The sequence below is a fragment of the Leishmania donovani genome, chromosome 6 (assembly GCF_000227135.1).
Source record: "Leishmania donovani BPK282A1 complete genome, chromosome 6".
NCBI classification, from domain to species: Eukaryota; Euglenozoa; class Kinetoplastea; order Trypanosomatida; family Trypanosomatidae; genus Leishmania; species Leishmania donovani.
The window spans coordinates 182,662-202,180 of record NC_018233.1 but is presented as its reverse complement, the minus strand read 5'-3'; the positions used below and the strand labels follow the sequence as shown (position 1 = coordinate 202,180).

The window sequence follows — 19,519 nt, the reverse complement described above, 5'->3', positions numbered from 1 at the left end:
TCCCGGGCGGGGGGGGGGGGGCGGCGGCCGCCGCGCGGCGCGGGCCCCTACGCCCGCCCCAAAAACCCCGCGGCCACGCCCTGGCGGAACCCCGGAGGCGCGGCGCCCGAGCCCTCAGGGAAATGGGGGAAACGCCGAGCAAGAGGCCGGCCCGCCCGCGGCGCTGGGGCGGGAGACGAGAAAGCGAGGGGAAAGCGGGGAGAGTGAAGAAACCGGGCGACAACGCAGACCGCGCACACCGCCCAACGCCCCCTCCGCGATGCCGGGGCGCGGCGCGGAGGCAACACGGGCGGCGGCGCACCCGACTGGCCCTTTGCGCGGCCAAGACTGGCGGGCGCCCATCTCCGGGGTGCACTCGGCGAAAGTGGGGCGAAGACAAAGAAAAGGCTTTGACACAAAGACTCACGCAAGCAAGCTGCTGCCATTATGGGGTGCACAGCCACACAAACTACAGCAGCGCATCGACTGCCGCTGTGCGGCTAAGAAAGCGGCACTGTGTACACGGCAATCAAGTCTCGCAAGTTCTGCAAGGTCACCTTCTGCGACGACGGCGACATCCTGTTCGCTGAACCGGCGCCTGCGGTGGAGCGGGTCGCCGTCGATGAAGTGGCTTCATCCTCGCTCTCCCCCTCGTCGCCCACGCCGAGCGATGTGTCGACAAAGTCAAGTAGGTTGATCTCCGCCATGGCTCGCTCGACGCGGGTGCGCATGACATCCGACGTGATGGCGCGAGCGGCGCGACTTTCGCCCAGCTGCTCCTCGAAAAAGTGTCGAAGCACCCGCAACGGGCCATCTGGAATGTAGGAAGCGCATGAGCCGAAGAGCTCGCGCTTTGCCAGCATCGCGTTGGTGGGCGTTGCCGGCGAGGCGACCGATGCACCTGTCACCGCCGCCGGCGCTGTGGTACCTCTGCCGGCCGCCTTAGCCCTCCATGACGCCGCACCACCGCCAGTTGCAGAGTGAGCAGCGCACGCAGCACCAGCACCCGCGCCTTCGTCGCCTCCCGATGACATGTGGATGGTGCCCTCTGTGGCAAACAGCACATCCACGGCAGTGAGGTTGGCCGGTATAGTGGCGAGCGCGGCAGACGCCATCGCTGCAGCAACGGAATCCGCGTTCGTCGAAGGGTTGAGCACCCCACCGCACGTCATCCACTCCAGCACCGCCAGCGAGGGAAGACCGTCCACCACATACGAACTCACCGGCGCCTCCTCCTTGGCCGGAGACGAGCCGGCCGCGGCTGCGCGCGCTCGCGGTGTGCGACCGCCAGTAAACAGCGGCGCCCACAGGTAAGCGAAGAGCGAGAAGAAGAAGAGCTGCTGCCGCAGCACCGCCTCGTCGCTGCGCCACTGCGCCATGGGGCAGCCGTACACCGCCGACCACGTGTCAGCACGGCAAAGACCGTCGCGCAGCACCCGCATCACTAAAAACTGCAACAGTGCCACAGCTGTCACGTAGTTGCCACCGCCGGCGCACCACCCGGCAAGTACAGTGTCCTCCTGCGGCGTGATGCAGCCTTTCAAAGGGAAGGGCAGCCCAGCATTCAGAAAGGACGTCATGCCGCCCTGCACCTCTGCTGCGCGCTGGTTCATCACGTAACTCGGCGTGATAAGGCGCTCCTGGAAGAAGGTGAGCAGGTGCAGCGAGACCTGCACGCACCAGTGAAACAGAAATACCTCGTCGCCGCGGTGCTCGCGCATCTCGCCGATCGGGAACTCGGGGTAGCTGCTCAGCCGACTGCGAATCGCCCACACACCGTTCAGCCCGGCGCTCGCGCTCCCGTTGGACGACGCATTGGCCGAGTCGACAACGTAGCGGTGCACCATGTAGCCGGCGGGGGTAGAGTACTTGCGATTAAGAAACGCCATGATGAGCTTCAGCACCCGCTCCTCCCGGACGCCGGCGTCAGCGAAGAACGGGGCAGTGATGGTTTCCCTCTTGTCAGCTGTCGCTGCGGACAGCGACGTGGCTGAAGGCGACGTGATGGGAATAGAGAGCAGCACCGAGGCCGCGTCTGCGCCGGCCTTGCTCGCCTTCTTTGCCGCAGCAGCCGCTGTCGCCCCGGCTGCCGTTGCGGCGGCGGCGGCAACTGCAGAAAACGAGACGCTGCTCTTCGACCACAGCGTCGGCGGCCGGCCATCGACGCGGTCTGGCGGCTGCGAGCCAAACAGGATGCTTTGCTGCGGTGAAAAGAGCGGTGTAGGAACCGACGAGCCCCGCCCGGGCGCCGTGGATGGCGCCGAAGCCTTTACCGACGTCGTCGGCGGGGCGAGCACGGTATTGGCGCGAGTCACATCGGCGTTGAGCAGCAGCGCCGCACACATCCACCCCTGCACAAGTCGCGGCATCTCCCACTGCACACGCTCCAAGTGCTGCGTGCGGAAGCCGAACTGCGCGTCGGCCAGCATATGCGCCATCGCCCCGCCTCTGGTGAAGAACGACACCCACGCACCGAGGCCGAGTACGTCTGAGAGCAGGCACAGCGTGCTATCCAGCACCCACGCCGGTGACGAGGCAGGGTCGGAGAAGAACGGCGCGTCGGGCACGGCTGACTTCGCGGCCGCCGATGGAAAGGCACGGCGGTGGTTCGTCAGGAACGTCTCCGACGACAGGAACCGCACGAGCGCCTTACGTTGGCGCAGAAGTACCGCCATCATGTGCGAGAGCAAGTTGCAGAGCACGACATCGATCGACTCCGTCACTACCGCGCTCGTGAGCAGGTACGCTACGCACTCTGCCTGCTGCACCCGCATCGCCATAGCTGCGGCCGAGTTGGTGCTCTCCTGCTCCTGCGCCGCCGCAGATGCCATGACCTCCGCGGGCAGCTGGTCCGTCCCCGTCAGCGCGGCCACGTAGCCACACAAGGACTGCAACAGGCGCACGTGCGTGCTGGAGCAGCCGTTTGCGTAGCGCAGGAACCGGAAGCGCTCCGACGACAGCGGCGGCGGCGGTGCCGTGGAGAACAGAGGGGTGGTGAGGGAGGCGGCGGGTGGCGCCGCAGAGGTCGCGCCAGCCTTGCTGAGCAGCGCCGTCGCGCCACAGCCACCACCCGTGCGATAGGCGGCTGCACCGCCAGTCGCGCCGGAGGCGGACCCGCAGCTCCGTGTCGCCGGCCCGGGCCTCGACGGCGACGATGTGCCCTGCGCTGCGCTGCCAGCTGAGGTCACGTTCTTGAACAAAGAGGACGAGGCAGGCGCCAGCAGCAACTGGACCAGCAGCGAATGGCCAGAGAGCGGGAGGGACCGAATCAGCTGCACCAGCCCTTGGCAATGCACCCGCACCTTTCGAGCGACGTCATCGCAGCGGGAGGGCTGATAGGGAGGCGTGTAGAGTCGGGAGACTGATTGCACCGGCATCGGCGACAGCGGCGGCGTTGCTGTCGCCGCCTTCACGTCTGCGGTCGTGGTAGCAGCAGTCGTCGCGGCCGTCGCGGTGGCCGCCGTGTTCGCCGCGTGCGTCTCGTAGAAGGCAAGGCTGCCCATGATCAGCTGCTCCATCATCGCCCGCCCGCCGTGCTCCACCCGCTCCCCGGTCAGCCGCGTGAAGTCGTCCTCGAGGATGACCAGGCTCGGCGTCAGCTGCCGCATGATGAGGGTGTCGCAGCCGGCGAATCCGTCGCTGCTGAGCGTCTGCATCACGCGGGAAGTTTGCGCCATCATCTGCGCCGCCTGACGGATGCGAGTCGGGTCGCCGCCGTCCGTGCCGCTGCCGAAGCTCAGCAGGTGCGTCGCCAGCACGTCGCACGCAAAGCGCTCCACGTTGCGGCGCACCCACAACAGCACAGCCGAGTTCGGCGGGATCCACGATCCGGGCGAAGCGGCCGTCGCCCCCCTCGGCGGCGCAGGCTTCTGCGTTGTGACAGCACCAGCAGCATCACTGGCGGTGGCGCGGCTGGCTCCAGCGGCAGGTCGCCTTCCGTCCGTTTTGCCCGCCGCAGCCGCTCCGGCCGTGCCGGCGCCACCGTCCTCCATGAAAGGCCGCGCCGCTGCAAGGGCAAGGCCGAGGGTGCGCTGCCGCCGCACCGTCGCCCGTGTCGCTCGCACAAGAAAGTCAACGGCGATGAGGCTGGCGTACTGTGGGTCCACGCGCGACTGCAATCTCTGCACCTCGCTATGCAGCCACGATGTATGCATCGTCAGGTACACGGCAGCCGCGCTGCGGGAGCGGCCGAAGCGGAGGAGCAGCTGAATCAGCGGCACGTGCAGGCTCTCAACGTACATGGGCGTGATTGGAATCTTGACAACGTTCGTGATAACGCTGCTGACGAGGGCCGCCTCGAGGTCCAGCAGGAACGGCACGCACCCCTTCGCCTTCGCCTCGTCGGCAAGGCGGTACAGCAGCTCCGCGGCGTCGACATGACGCCGCTCCGTAAGGAGCTGGTTCACCTCCTCGCGCAGGATGTCCACGAAGGCGGTGGTGTCGGCGGCTTCCTTTTCTGACCTGGCAGCGGTGGTGGTGTGCCCCGTCGATGCGCGGGACTTAGCCCTCAGCCCAGACCCACCTCGCAGCTGTCGCCCGGGAGCTGTGAGTCTGCTCTCCGCCGCCTCGCGGTCACCGGCACTGCCCCTAGCGGCGAGGCCGGTCCCCATACCGATTGTGTATCTCCACTGTCGCACCGAAGAGACGTTCAGCCCGCGCGTCGTCGGCCGCGAGGCGCCTGCATTTGTGGTCACGGCATCCGCGCCACCGTCGGCCGCCGCTCCCTCCTCGTCCGCCACGCCGCTGCGATGCACCGTCGAGGCCCACGTTGTGGTGCGGCTGGACCTGGCGGCGGCCGACGGGCCGGTATTGGCGGTGCCTCCGGTGCCCCAGCCGAAGCCGGCATCACCGTCATTCAGCCACGCCATATCGCTGCTGCCGCCCGAGGCGTAGCGCTGCGTGATGCGGCGAGATACGAGACTCGGTCGTGCGAACCGTCGCGGATCGCCATCGCTAGGGGTTCCGCCGAGCGCTGCGCTGAACACGCTGCCACTTCCAGCACTGCAACCACGCACGTCGGCGGTGGCGGAGCCAGGCAGCTTGTCTGCCGAAGACATCGACCCACCAGCCACGAAGTTCGCAGAGTACTTGCTGATACTGGAGATTGCGGCCTTTGTGCCCTGCACGTTGGCCTTGAGGGCTTCAACGAGGTCACTGGCACGGTCGACGTCGCGGAACAGAAGCAAGAAGCTCTTCGCGTGGGAAAAGACGGAGGTGTGCAGCCGATGCGTGGCAATCGTGTGGTCTTCCGTCAGGTCGTGGTCCAGCTTGAGGAAGTTCGCTCTGCTCTCGCCGATAAGGTTTGCGAGCAAGTCATCCTTGTCGAAAGCGTAGGCAGAGGCTTGCTGCTGCTGCTGCTGCTGCGACTGCCACTGAGCTGTGGCGGCGACCGCGTTTGGCGCGTACCGCTCCCGGATGAGCGCTTCGCGCTGCGACAGTATCTGATCCGCGCGGCTCTTCACTTGTCGTTGTTGCTTCATACGCTCGGAGAGTCGCTGCGCCTCGTCGCGGCTCGCGACGACCGAGGTACGGTGACCAACAGCTCCAGATGCCGCTGCGCCAGTGCCCATCATCACACCTGGGGCAGAGCTGGGTGGTGGCGGAATAGAGCGGCCGCTGTCAGCGGCCGAGCCGGTGCACCTCTCCTGGGCATCGTTGCCATCGGCCCCACTGCGCTGATGACGCCGCAGCCGGCGCGCATTGCGCACCTGGCGGCGACGGCCAGTCTCCATTGCCAGCAGCCCCCTTCGTTAACGCTGCCGTGTGTGACGGGGTCTCCCACGCAGACGTCTATGCTTCAGAGGACCGTCCTCGTCGTATGGACGAGCAGGGCCGGAGAGCAAAAGGAAAAGGCGGGAGAGGCTGAGAGGCGCACGACTGGGCGTGCCTACGTCTTGCTAGTGTAGGCGACTAGGCCGGTAGTGGGCCACCTTACCAGGGTGTTGCACACACACACAGAGTGTGTGTGTGTTTGTGTGTGAGTGTGTTGTAGAGGGGCGGCGGTGGTGGTGCGCGTCTATCGCAGGGTACACCGATGCCCTCTGTCCTACTGCGGTGCATCGCAGGCAGTGAGGGGCGTGGATGATGATGGTTTTCAAAAGCCGCGGAGAGATTGCAATACGACGGAAGGGAAGAGGAAGGGAGTGCAGAGAGAAGTCGAAAGTCTTGCAGGAAGCCATCATATGCCCACCCCGATACAGGGGAGGGGGCGTTGTGCGGTGGACGGAGAGGCACACACACACACACGCATACACATACGTATATATAGGTGAATCACTAAGGACGGGATGAGCCGGTATCGGCGCCATCGTGATGGCGGGAGGCACGGGGAGCTTCATCCTGTTCGCCTGGTGCCTATGGAGAAGGAGGGAGAGCGTAGCGATACGGCGGCTACAGGCACACGTATTCAAAGCAGTGGATGGCGCACGTGCACAGAGCGACTGTGGGAACGAGCGAGCAAGCTCCTCGGAGAGGCGGAGACCACGTGCATGCATGCAGATGCACCCACACCCGCAACGGCGTACCCATTCGTGCACGTCCTCGTCGCATCGGCTGGTGGCAACTCTGCACGTGGCACGCATCGACGGGCATGGTCATGCGTCGTCCGCATTACTACTCGAGCTGTTGTCGCTGGATGGCAAGGACAACGACCTCCACGGCGGTGCTTCGGCGGCTCCGGCAAGTGGCACCGGCGCGTCCTCGTACCGCTCCAGGTGCGGCTCCACCTCGTCATTGCGGAAGCAGATGATGCAGTGCAAGTTGCCCTGCCCCTTCTTCGACTTGGCTGGCGACCGCGCCGGTTGCGAAGAGTGGGGAGACTCCGCTGCCCTGCCCGCACGCGCACACGCATTGCCAAACTGCGTCGGCTTTTGCCTCGGTGAGGACGACGCTGGTGGAGGTGAGGGTTCGGGCACTGAGTCGATGGCTTCGGTGAACGAAGCCATGGCGTTGTCCGCAAGGGGAGCTCCGGGCGCGTCGCTGAGCAACAGTGATGCCGACCGAGCGGCGGGAGACGCACCAGCACTCTCCTCACAGTTTATGCCACACTCCGCAGCCGCCAGCTCTTCCTCCACCACTACCTGCGGCTGCAGCTCTGTCTTGACGGACAAACTGCCGGCTGTGTCCCCCGACGGCTCAGCGAAGTCAGGCCTGAGAACGGCTCTGGTTGACACCCCTGGGGCCGGAGAAGAGTGCGACAGCGGCTGCTGCAAAGGTGACGGCGACGCCGCCGACGGCAGTGATGGTGTGGCGGCGGCGGCAGAGGGCATCATCTCGACCGTATCGCTGCTTGTGCTGCGCGCTGCATTGTCAAGGACGTCGGCGTCGACATCGTTGTCGATGTCGTGCGGCACAGTAGCGGCGCTGCCCGGAGGGGCGTTCGTCGATGCAGCTAGGATGCTCACAGCGGCGCTGTATACCCCGCTCGGGCTCCTGTTCTGCCGCCCTTGGCCCTCCGGCTCCGGCTGCGGTGGCTGCGGCTCCTCCACCTCCTCTTCCGTTGCCACCGCCGCCGCGGTGGTAGCGGCGGTGGTCGCATGCGGGGCAGCGGCGCCAGCACCTTCGCTCACCCCCTCCTTGTACGACTTCTTCTTGGGCTCGCGCCGCTGCACGCCCTGCTCAGGATGGCGAATGTTGAAGAAGAAGGGTGACTTGCACTCGATATCCTTCACAATCTGCGACCACTTGCGCGCGTACATCGCCTCGTGCCGACCGCGGCTGACCTCCCCAATGAAGATAGTCGTGTCACAGTTCGACTCGGGCACGTCCGGCTTGAGGAAGTCCGTCTGCGCAAGCGGAATGTCCTGGTAACCGATTGGCACCATGTAGTGGTTGTAGCAGTGGTATATGAGGGCGCAGTGCGGGTCGCGCAGCGCAGCCTTCACGGCTGCCAGCGCCTCGGTGCTGTTGGCGTAGAGGTGCGCTGTATTGCCACTACCGTGGGCCTTGTATAGAATATACGCACGCCCGCGCACGCCGAAGTGCCGGTTCAGCGCGTGGAACCAGCGGATCAGCGTGGCGTTGCCGGTGAACGGCCCCCACGCAATGTCGCCGAAGGGCGGCTCAAAGCCGAGGATCGACATGAGCTCCTCCTGCGAGTGCGGTGCGCGGTTGGCCCCGACGGCGCTCTCGCCCAGCCAGCTGTAAAGGTAGTTGTACACGGACGCCAGCGAGGCTATGCCGCAGCCGCGTGGGTACTGCTTGCTTACACACAGTAAGCGTGGAAGGCGCAGTACTAGCCGCGCCTCGAGGTCGGCCCGCGTCGTTGGCAGGTTCGTTGGAATGAGCGCCTCGCGGTCTACGGCCAGGGTTTCGAGGTGGACCACCTGCAGCGGCGAAGACGGCGATGCGGCTGACGTGCCGACGCCAAGCGTGACAACAGTGTTTCCCTCGCTGTCCGCGCCGAGGCCGTCACCGGCTGCCAGCGCGGTCATGGTGGCAGTCGGTGCACCTGAGCCGATGGTCTGACTGCGCAGTCGCAACTGCTTGATTGTTTCCCTCTCCTTCTTTGTCATCTTGCGCGTCGGGATCGGCTTACTGGGTGCGAAGTTGATAACCCAGGCCTGCGAGTCGGCCACCGCCGCAGCAGCCGTTGGTATTCCGCGCGGGCTGGATGCGGTGCCGTCCACCTGCTGATCATGATCCTGCTGCTGCTGGCTGTCACTTCCATCGGCTGCTGCTGCCGTGGCGAGCCTCGTCTCCGCGGAAGAGATCCTCGATTCCAGTGGTCCGGCGTCGTCTTCCGGAGCAGCAGCACTGTGTGCGTTGATTGCCGTCGTCGTCGCATACGCGTAAGGCGGTGCGCGCACATAAACCTCATTCACCGCCGACGCCGCCGGCATATTCGGCACAAACGCCGTGGAGTTCCGCGGCGTCGTTGCGACCCCGTGTGTCGTTGCGCTCAGCTGCGGCGATGCCGGCTGGTCAGAAGGAGCTTGCAGAAACTCCGGAGCCCTGACCTGCACCTCGCACAGGCCATGTCCGAAGTCATCGCTCGCTTCGCCAGCGATTGCCTGCTGCCCTTCCTGCGCTGGGGTCGACGCATCCACTGCCTGCTCCACAGGGAGTACGGCAACAGTGGTATCAGGTGCGCCATCGGCCTCACTTGTCTCCACTTCGCTAGCGGCGGCAGCATCGTGGGCGTCTGCACACAGAGGATCCATCGCTACTTCTGCCGCTGTTGCAGTGGACTGCATACCTCGACGGATGGGGAGGGGGGGGGGCGGGCGCTGCACGAGACCAGCGGCGCCCGAAGCACCGCGTGTAGAGTGTCTGTCGGTGTCGTTTATTTGCTGCTGGGGAGTGCGCCCACGAGGTGTTGCAAGAGGAGGGGGGAGGGTGAAGTGAGGAGGAGAGCATACAACGACGGCGGCGGCGTGGTTTGAAAGGGAGAGGGAGGCATGCGTGCTCTAAGAAGAGGCGGCAGCCTCCCGCTCGGGAGCACCTTCTCTTCCCTCGCAGGCGGTGCGGCGTTGCGCCGGTGCCACGGTTGGCGCTACACACCATAGCATGCATGTAGAGACGCGAAGCGTGTCACGTGGAGAGCAGACAGCCTGCTCGTGTGGCAGAGGGGTGAAGAGCGTGCGCGTCGTTGAAGAAGAGGACTGCAGCCGCAGGGCGGAGGTGGTGGAGGATAGAGAGAGGAAGATACACGCGAGTGAAGGATCACCGCACGTGATGCAAGTTTTCTTTTTGCGTGACTTGCATGCCTAAATCACCACACACCACCACAGACCCCTGCCACAGGTGCCCCATCCGCCTGGTGCCAAGCAGCCCTGGGCGCACGCGCGCACGGCAGCAATGCGCCGACCCAGTCGTCTCAGCACCGCCTCTGCCTCGAGCCCAGCCCACATGCCCGCTGAGCAGGTCGCCTCGCAGCCGCTCCCCCATTGTGCCGGTCGCCACCCCTGGTGCATCCCCCTCGGCGTGGCGCTCAGGCTGCCCCCCACCAGTGGTCAGTGTGAGGGCCGTGCGGGGTGCGTTCGAGCCACGCTGGCACTTCGCCCATCACATAGACGGTGTGCAGGCGTGTGCACGGTCGCAGGTCGCCCCGACGCAACGCCATCCAGGCCCTCACCGCCGACATCAGCAGCGATGCATCGCGCGGACCTCCGCCTACGTCACAGACACCTGACCCTGTCACACACCAGAGGCGAGTTCGGCATTCGGCAGGCATAGGAGGGGAGGGGAGGGGGGCTGCTTTGGCTTCTCCCCAGGCAGAGAGAGTGGGGCTGTACTGGAGCCTGAGACAGCACGCACTGAGAGGCATGTGTGCGTGTGCACGTGTGTCGAGCAGGCGAGAAAGCGCAGCCTGCAGCCCCCACGTCAGCTGCACACGCACATGAGAGCAACGAGAGACATGTGAAATAGTAATGGTGGCAGACACACAGACACTCAGGCACCGATGCCGATGGGTGTCCTCCTCCTCCACCCTCATCAGCGGCATCAACACATCCGCGAAGCGCCTCCCTGGCCGTGACACTCTCTCACACACACAGACCTTACAGAGAAGACCTCCTTAAGAGGAGAGCAGCCATCAGCAGCCGCCCTCCATTTTGGCTGTACGCGCAGCGCTTGTGGTCGCTAGCGATCTCACCCTTCGCATGCAAGCAATACCTACTCGAATGGGCAACTAGTGCCCCTCACCCTCGACGGTCGCTCCGCCGCGATGGCGGCCATGTGTGCCGCGTAGTCCTCCGGTGCCATCGTCGCCCACCAATACGCCTTGTGGATAGACTGCCGGAGGAGCGCATACTGGTGATCGCAGAAGTACAGCGTGCGCAGCTTCCAGACGTCGGGGGTCCAAATCAGCACGATGCTGCCGCAGCAGAGCCACGGCACCCACCAGCGCTGCATCAGCGGCACCCAGCTCGGATGCTGCCGGCGGAAGAGCCACGTGTTCACCTTCGGCACAGGTACAGCCTTCGACCCAGATGCGCACCTCGCACCGCCAGTAAGCTGCGACAGCTGCGCCGGGTCTATCGCTGATGTCCTCTCCACCTTGAAGCCACGTGGCGTTTGCGACGCCTGCCGGTGCAGGTAGGCGCCGCCTGACTGAAGTGCAGCGGCGGCCTCCTCGGGGGAAAGGCGCAGCCCGTGCCCTTCCGAAGAGTTCGCGTTGCCGTCCACCACAGCAGCAGCCTCTGTGCTCTTGTGGGTCTCCCCTGCTGCTGCCGTGGCAGCAGCAGTCGACTCGGCCTCCAGTGCGCGCTTAGCGTGGCGACCAAAGAAGGGCACGGCGCTCCACCAACGCACCGCGTACGACTCGATGGCCTTCGCGTTGGCAATGTCGTAGGCGAGGATCTCCTGCTGAATGTCGCTGACGAAGGCCTCAGCGGCCTGCAGGTCCGCCGCCTCAGGGCTGTTCGGCGAGAGCCCCTCTTTCGGAATACCCAAGATCAAGTTGCGGGTGAGGGTGTCGGCCTGCTGCGCCACAGTGCCCGTGGTGGCCGAGCTCACGTTCGGCGCCGACCCAGACGAGAACGCGTGACTGCTCATCGCTCCTGTGCCAGCGCAGATGATTGCGTAGAGAGGAGGAAGGGACGAGAAGTAGGAGTGAGAGCTCGCGAAGAAGGTCGGTGGTTTACTGGAGGAGTGCCCTCGCACCCAGACGCACAGCGACAGTGCCGTGGCAGAGACGAGGCAGATATGGGGCGGGCAGACGATGCCGTCCGGCGGTCGTTGACGTCCGCGCTGCAGAATGGTGGCAGAGAAGAGGGAAGGAAAGAAACGAAAGCGGTGTTCGCTGGGAAGGCGAGGCGGGGCTGTGGTTCCTATTCCTGGCCGCAGCTGATGCGTGCGTAATGCGTATATACCCCGTGCTGACGCGAGCACTTGCTTCCCCATGCCAGCGTGAGAAGAGGGAGATGGAAAAGGGCGACGGAGAAGTGGTGTCAGTGCCTCCGAAGAAGGGGGTGGGCATGCATATGCGTGCACGTGATCACGTACGCTTCCGTACTCATAATGCAAAGGCAAATACATGGAAACATGTCCGACACCGCGCGGTCGACGCCTGCGCGCGCGTTGAGGGGAAGAGGTCATGGTGAGAAGGGGGGGGCATACACCCCGCTCTGTCTTCTTTCCGACGTTTTGCAGGCCTGTACCTTTCAAGGGAGAAGAGCTACGCACATGTGTGTGGTGTGGGGGGGAGGAGCGGCACGGACGGCGGCACGCAAGTCGATCAGCTGAACAGACCAGAAAGCACTGCAGCGCCGTATTTGCCATGGCTGAGGTACACCTCTCGTAGCAGGGGCAGCAGCCGACACGTCATGGGACGCCCGCCGCCGCTGCCGGATCCGTCGCATGGGAGTTCGCTGTGCTCAAGGGCTGCGGCCGCCGTGGACATGAGCGCGCCCTCGTCCAGGTGGCGGCACCCGCGCAGCCATAGGCGCTGCAGCGACAAGGGCACGCGCTGATAGAGATGCTCGTGCTGCGCTGCGGTCGCTGTCAGCAAACCCAGAGACGTCGGCGCACACAGCATCTTCTTCAGGTCGAGAAGGTCGACGCCAGTATTGGACAGGTTCAGCTCTGCCAGCCCCCGCAGACGGCCAAGCACGCCGACGTCGTCGTCAGTTGAGGACGACAGATGCTCATGCTGCGTCCCTCGCGCCGGCAGTGCATTACCACCACTGCCCAACTGCACGCACCCCACTAGCGAGAGAAGGCGGAGACCAGGGCAGCGCGCGATGTACGGGAAAGCTTCGGCGTTCGTGAGGTACGCTGCTTCAGTGACGGTAAGCTCACCTAGGGCTGGGCGCCGCGCTGCACCGCCAGCAGCCAGCGCCAGGAACCGCAAGGACAAGAGTCGCGGACAGCTCGATAGCTGCAGAACCTCCAGCTGAGGGAAGAACGTCAACGCCGCAAGCCCGGAGGCCGTGACGTCGGTATTCGAAAGAACGAGTACGCGCAGGGTGGCTGCGAAGGCGGGAAGTCGACCGTGCCACGGCAGCGGTGGCAACTGCGCATGCAGGTCGCCGTCGCCTTCCACTGCATCCCCATCCCCACTCCGTCCGGTAGTCGCTGCAACAGTCGCCACCGTCTCGCTTGGCTCGTACGGACACCACGCCGCCAACGAACGCACTCGCGTACTTGCAATGTTGAGCACCTCCAGACACGTCCAAGACGCCAGCGCAGCCGTCAGAGCGGCTTCCGTGACGCTGGTGTGGTAGAGATCAAGCTCTACGACGTTCGTGAAGCCGCGCAGTGGACGAAGCTGCGTCACGGCGTCGCACGAACGCAGCAGCACGTGGCGTACGTGCGGAAAGACCGATGCCGGCGACAGCGACTCGTCTACAGCCAGGGCGAGGCCCATGTCGTCGCCGTCCACCTCTCGCCCTCCAAGGTGCTCTACCACGGCAGCAGCAGCCTGCGCTGTCACGGTTGCCTCGTCGCCCACAAGCCCTGCCAACCCGTCGGCGGTGAGCTGCCTTGTGTAGGAAAGGTCCAGCACCGTCAAGGGCGGGTACTTGTGGAACGGACGACGCGAGATGCCGGCCGTTTTCGCCGCCGGTCGACGTAGCCCCGATGCCTCGTCTCCAGCACCACCAGCCGTGGTAGCCTCACGGTTGCCAGGCTCGACCAAGAGTACCGGTAGGCGAGACAACGCCGGGCACTCCTGCAGCCGCAGCTGCTTTAGTGTGCGAGAGAGGCGCAAGCCCGCTACCCCCTCCGACGTCACGCGGGTGCGACTGGCGTCCAGGGTGTGCAGAGACGGCAGCGTTGCAGCGACGCTAACGTCTGTTACCCCAGGGCACCGGTCCAGCACCAAGCAGTCGAGCCCGACGAACTTGTTGAGGGAGCGAAGCCCGGCATCGGTCAGACCTGTGCTGGCGGCGATGAGAACGCAGAGCGTACTCAGCAGAGGAACGGGCTCGGCACTTCCTGCTGCCACCGCTTCGTCGACAGTGGCGGCAGCGCTGCCCTCGCCATGAGCATCCGCCGCCGCCACACCCCTGGCTGCTGTCGCCGCACGTGCACCGGTAGAGGGAGAGGTTGCCAGAGCTGGTGCCGCCGTTGGTGTGGCTGTTGCTGTGGAAGTCGTAATCAGCCCTGCAGGCGGGGGCAGCACCGTGATGACTGGGATACCGCCGATGGTGGTGTGACGAACCACAGGCGTGGCGGGAGCGACAATGCGTGCGACTGCGGCTGTCGAGCCGCTGCCATCGCCCCCCGCTCCCGCATCGACCGTGTCTGCCTCCCTGTTCCACAGCTGGTGAACGGCGGTGAATGACGAGCACCCCTCTAGCTTCAGCCACACCAGCCGTGGGCAGCGCCCCAGCGGGTGCAGCGCGTGCCCTTGCAGGGAGGACAGCGACAAGTTCAGCTCGCGCAGATGGAGCAGCAGCGGCGCCCATGTGACCTGCGAAAGGCGCATACATCCCTCCAGAGAGAGGCGATGCAAGCAGCGCAGCTGTGGCAGATCACGGGTGGCGTCCTCGTCAGACACCTGCGTGTAGGAGAGGTCGAGGTCAACCAAGGTGTCGGCCCAGTATGTGGGGCGCGGCCGCAACAAAGGGCCGCCGTAGCCCTCACAATGATGGCGGCGCTCGCGAGAGCGATGGCGTGGGGAAGCAGACGGCGCAGCGGGTTCCATGGCGCTGCCACTGGATGGTGAGCTGGGATGCACAGGCGCTGCAGGTGCGGGCGGGCCTGGCACGGCAAACGCACGCCCGTCGGCTCGCTTTGCGTCTGAAGTTGCACTGCGCCCTGCCTCGTCAGCAGCCGCAGCAGCCGCATCCGTAGCAGTGGGGGGCGTGGGCAGAGACAGGGCTAACGGCGAGGCTGCCGCAGTGACGGAGGTCGACGTCGGCGCGGAGGGCTGCCGCAGCGACACCACCAGCTCCGGATACGACGCGTTGCTCGACCGCAGCCGCAGGCCGTGTCGAGGGTCTGTGTGAGCCCAAACTGCAGCTGAAGCTAACGTCGGTGTATGTGCAGCCGAAGACAGGTGAAGCGGGCTGAGTATCGTTCCAGACAAATCCGCGAGGGAGGCCGCAGTGCTGGCCATCAGGAGTGGCGCTCCTGGTGCAACCCTCCGAGAATCGTGAGCTGATTCTGCGTTTGTCGGCGTGCCTCCGATGGCAGCGGTCTTAGTGTGCGGTGAGGGCCGCCGGTGCGACGCCGTCCACTGCTCGATGGCGCTGTCCTGCAGCGTGCGCGAGAATGCCGCAGCGGTAGTGCCAGCAGCAGCGTCCCTGCTACCACCAGTCGTCGAGGCACCAGTACGGCTGCCATCCTTGCCTGCTGCTCCGCCATATCTGCCCAGTACGACGTCCTGCGGGCGTAGAATGAAGACGGGCTGGCGCCGTTCCTCCGCATCTGTCTGCGCCGCCTGCCAAAGCGATATCCGCATCTCCAGCTCCCCTTCCTCGTCCGGGGCGAAGAGATCGAGCTGGCTGTTCTGGTACGGCGAGCACAGGCTGTGTGGCAAATACGACGGTGACTGCGGCGGGGAGGCGTCTGTACCACGGCTGCCCTCGATGCGAGTGCCAAGCGCGTCCGCCGTGTCGCTCGCGCCACGCGTCGCAAAGGGAGGCCGAGAGGAGAGTGGTGACAAGACCGGCGGTGCCGTCTGGGAGGTGGTGGCGGCAGTGTGGTATATCCCTCCCGGATGCAGGCGAGTGAGTTGGTGCGGAAAGTCCTGCTTGGGCGAGCCGACGGCCTCCGTCCGCGAGGTCGCCGTCGTGGTGACCGTGGTGGCCGAGGGCGATACGGATGAAGTATCCGACAGTGGCGGGCAAAGAAAGGCGGTTGTCTGGATTCGACTGTTCATGGCCAGCGAAAGATGCGTCACGTCGGGGCAGACGCGGGCGAGGTGCCGCAGCTGCGCGTCAGACAGGGTGCCATGCGTGAGACGCAGCGAACGCACCTCCGGATGGGCCGGCAGCAGCTCCGTCAGCGCGGCATCGGCCGCTTTGCCGTGGACATGCAGCTGCATCACAGGGGAGCGGAGCATGGGATTCGCTGGTGCCGCCGGTGCAAAAGACGACGTTGGCACGGTGTCGGCAGGGCTGCCCAGTCGATGCTCAAGTGTGCCGTTGTTTTTGTCGGCGTTGGCAGCTGCTCCCTCTCCTTCTGGTGCCCTTGGTGGCCATATCGGCTGTGTCGATGCAGGATCGAAGTTCAGAGAATGGCACGCGGGGCACAAGTGCCCACTGCAGGCGGCGGTGGTCGTAATGACTTCCGTGATGCCAGACGACTGTGTTGTGTCGGTCACCCCTTCGGCGCTGGCAACCACCACTGCCCCGCCACTCACATCAGCCACGAGACCATGTGCCGGGTCATTGGCAGGGGCCCTAAAGCCACGCACGTCATCGCCCTCTCTCGCTGGAGTAGGATGACAGTTCTCCCGAGGCTTATCAAGCGTGTGTGCCGCCTGACCGCGGTGCTCGTGCATTGGTGATGAAGGAAGAGGTCGTGGTTTCTCCGTGCCCTCCCCCCTCATCACCAGCCCCGCCGCCTCCTGCGGGTGTGGCGGAGGTGACTCCGACAGCATCGCCCACACAACCGATATGTCCGCTTGCCTGTACCGCCAGAGACTCAGCGACACTGGCAACGGACCACGGCGCACCCACCACAGCGCGTGGCAGAGCGTCTGCAGAGCGGCGGACGTAGACGACGGAGGCGGCGCCGGCGGAGGAGAAGTGGCAGGCGGTGTTGCACGCGCAGGCCGCAGCGACGGCGACGCGCCGGTGGAAACACAGGCGCGCGTTGTGGGGGCTTCGCTGGCACCTAACGCGAAGGCGGCTTTGCTATCGGCCCCCGCCGCCACCGCACCGAAGGCCTCCTGCGCTGTCGAGGTCGGTGACGCAGTTTTCAGCGAGCGGCGCGAAGCCGAAACAGGGCTGGTGCGTGTCCGCGCCACCAGTGCCGAGGAAAATGGAGACCAGTCAGCGGGCGGCGTTGCGGCAACCACTGGAAGTCGGCGACTCTGACGAACAGCGGACTGCGAGGGTAGCGGCGGCGGCGGTTGGGGTGCTGGCGAAAAGCTACCCGATGTGCGGACATCATCGTCGCCGAGGGCCGCTGCCATCGCTGGTGGTAACGGAGTTGATAACGTCGACGGCATCGCTGCCGTCTGCGGCCGCGTGACTGGCGAGCTCGAGAGCGAGCGCACTGGCTGGAACGGCAGCGCCGGGATGGCCACGTTCGTAGACGATACAATAAGTGCCGGGAGTGACGCGGCTGACGCCCTCTCATCATGGTGATGGGCAGCCCCGACTTGCGCCGGGGAGGCCACGCGGCGTCGAGACGCGTGCCGCGCACCCACTCGCAACGGACGCATCGCGGCGACCGGCGACGGTCTATGTGGCTGAACCTGCAGAACCAGCGAGCCAAGTGGCGGCAGCGCGCAGCCACCGGTGAGGTGCATCTCCAGCCCGCGCCGCGACTGCGGAGACGCCGCCACGAATGCCAGCGGTCGCGTCACAGTCACCGGCACCGGCGGCGTCAACGGTGCGCCAGCGGAGGCAGCGGTCGCTGCGGATGTAGACGGCGCCTGCGCCGCCGCTGCAAAGAGCGCGTCGGCCATGATGAGCGGCGAGCATGCTGGTCGGCCGTCTGCAGCACGACTGGCACTGATTACAGCACCGCCATTTCTGTGGATGTTGGCTGTGTTGCCGATAGTAGCGGTGGCGTTGCATGGCAAGTACCCGATGATGGACTTCAGAGCACTGGGGGTAAGGCGCACACCTTCATACAACGCAGCAGTCGAGCCAGCAGGCGCTGAAGTGAGCGGCGGAGGAAGAGAATGAAGCGGCCGCAGTGCATGTGTTGCTCCGACAGTGGGCGCTTCGCACCGCGGCTGCGACGGCGGCAATGACGACATCCCTCCTTCACAGCTTGAGCTGCACGCGTGTCGTGTGTGTGTGTGTGTGTGTGTGTACGTGTTTGGTGTCTGTTGGGTGCCTGCAGCGGGGATGCTTGGAGGGAGAAACAGGTGCACCGGCAGAGACGGAGGAGAGCACCATAGGCAAAATCATGAATGAGCCAATATATATATATATACATATTTATATATGTGTGTGCACAACGGCGCGTCGAGGTTCCCCGCTCAGCTTTTGTCTCGGGTCTTCTTCGAGCGCGCCGATGCACGTCTTGTGCGTGCTGGACGGCAGCACAAGGAGATGACCAAAGGTGCAAAAGACAGCGACGCCGATCGCCACGCACAAGTCACACACGCCACACACACGCAGAGAAAGATGAAGTATAAAGGAAGAGAGTCTACAAGACACAAAACGGGAGGCGAAGAGAAAGAAGGAATGTGTATGTGTTTCCGCTACGCCGCCCGGGAAGAGAAAACAGAGGAGGGGAGAGGCGCAGGGCGGGGCGCTCAACGAAGTCGCCACCGCCTAAGCACTCTCAAACCATGAAGAGATGAAGCACACGCGCACGAACAAGACGTGCACGCAGTGTGGATATATACATACAGGTTTGAACGAAAAAAAGGAAAAAAAGGCGCGAGCGAGCGAGTCACGGAGACGATGAAGTCGACAGCAGGCCAACGGAAGGAGGGAAGGAAGGCGAAGGGGGGGAAGGAGCAGAGAAAGCGGAACGCACCGCACTCGCCGTGACGGCTCAGCTCGAAAGCAGGCTTATGCATAAACACACACGCAGCAACGCAGAAAGGCACGCACGCGTTCGTGGATGGGGAATATGCGTGGGCGTGTGAGTGTGTGGCGACGCTCCTCAACTGAAACACGGTGTGGCAGTGCTGTGTAAGGGCTGGTTGGTGGTGGCGGTGGTCGTGGCAGTGGTGACGTAGCGGCAGCGGTGAGACTGCGTCGAGGTGTATGCACAGAGCGAGGTCACTTGAGAAGATATGGAGAGAAATATGATAAAAGCCCATGCGCGACGTCTGCGTGCAGTCCCACAGCGCACCTCATCAATGTGATTGGCACCGAACGTATGTGTGAGCGTGTTCATGCATCTGCATGTGTGTGTGTGTGTGTGCGCGCATGCGTGGCTACATGGAGTTGATGGTGATGTGCAGACCAGCACGCACGCGCGTGTCTACAACAACTGCGGGCAAGGCAAGACGGGTTACAGCTTCACCGACTCTCCACCCTCCTGTTAGAGAGCCACCCACGGCGGAGTAAAGGGATGAGCAGCCGACGCATTTCTTTGGTTTCTTCGTCGTGAAAATGGTGATGTCGTGTCTGTCCTCTCGCTCTTAACATCACCCCTTCCTCTCCGCCCCGCCCCCAGCCGGCACTGCAGCGGGGGTAGCAAGAAGACATTCCTTCAGCATGCTCACTCTCCGCCATGCAACGCGAGCTCGAACGTCACGCCATGCCGCTCCGCCCACCGCGCACCACCACAGACCCCTGCCACAGGTGCCCCATCCGCCTGGTGCCAAGCAGCCCTGGGCGCACGCGCGCACGGCAGCAATGCGCCGACCCAGTCGTCTCAGCACCGCCTCTGCCTCGAGCCCAGCCCACATGCCCGCTGAGCAGGTCGCCTCACAGCCGCTCCCCCATTGTGCCGGTCGCCACCCCTGGTGCATCCCCCTCGGCGTGGCGCTCAGGCTGCCCCCCACCAGTGG

General features: G+C 64.8%; 4 protein-coding genes across 4 annotated transcripts; all 4 read right to left on the bottom strand.

Moving 5' to 3' along the window:
* Positions 1-479: 479 nt before the first annotated feature.
* Positions 480-5,711, bottom strand: LDBPK_060570 (hypothetical protein, conserved; the record flags this gene model as incomplete). The annotated part of the gene is made up of 1 exon (XM_003858315.1): positions 480-5,711. The coding sequence occupies one exon, from the start codon at positions 5,709-5,711 to the stop codon at positions 480-482; it is 5,232 nt and encodes a 1,743-aa protein (XP_003858363.1).
* Positions 5,712-9,096: 3,385 nt separating this feature from the next.
* LDBPK_060560 (hypothetical protein, conserved) lies at positions 9,097-9,492 on the bottom strand (the record flags this gene model as incomplete). Its single annotated transcript, XM_003858314.1, has 1 exon — positions 9,097-9,492. One exon carries the CDS (start codon positions 9,490-9,492, stop codon positions 9,097-9,099), a length of 396 nt encoding a protein of 131 aa, XP_003858362.1.
* Positions 9,493-10,593: 1,101 nt separating this feature from the next.
* On the bottom strand, positions 10,594-11,475 carry LDBPK_060550 (hypothetical protein, conserved; the record flags this gene model as incomplete). Its single annotated transcript, XM_003858313.1, has 1 exon — positions 10,594-11,475. The coding sequence occupies one exon, from the start codon at positions 11,473-11,475 to the stop codon at positions 10,594-10,596; it is 882 nt and encodes a 293-aa protein (XP_003858361.1).
* Positions 11,476-12,157: 682 nt separating this feature from the next.
* Positions 12,158-17,803, bottom strand: LDBPK_060540 (hypothetical protein, conserved; the record flags this gene model as incomplete). Its single annotated transcript, XM_003858312.1, has 1 exon — positions 12,158-17,803. The coding sequence occupies one exon, from the start codon at positions 17,801-17,803 to the stop codon at positions 12,158-12,160; it is 5,646 nt and encodes a 1,881-aa protein (XP_003858360.1).
* Positions 17,804-19,519: the final 1,716 nt, after the last annotated feature.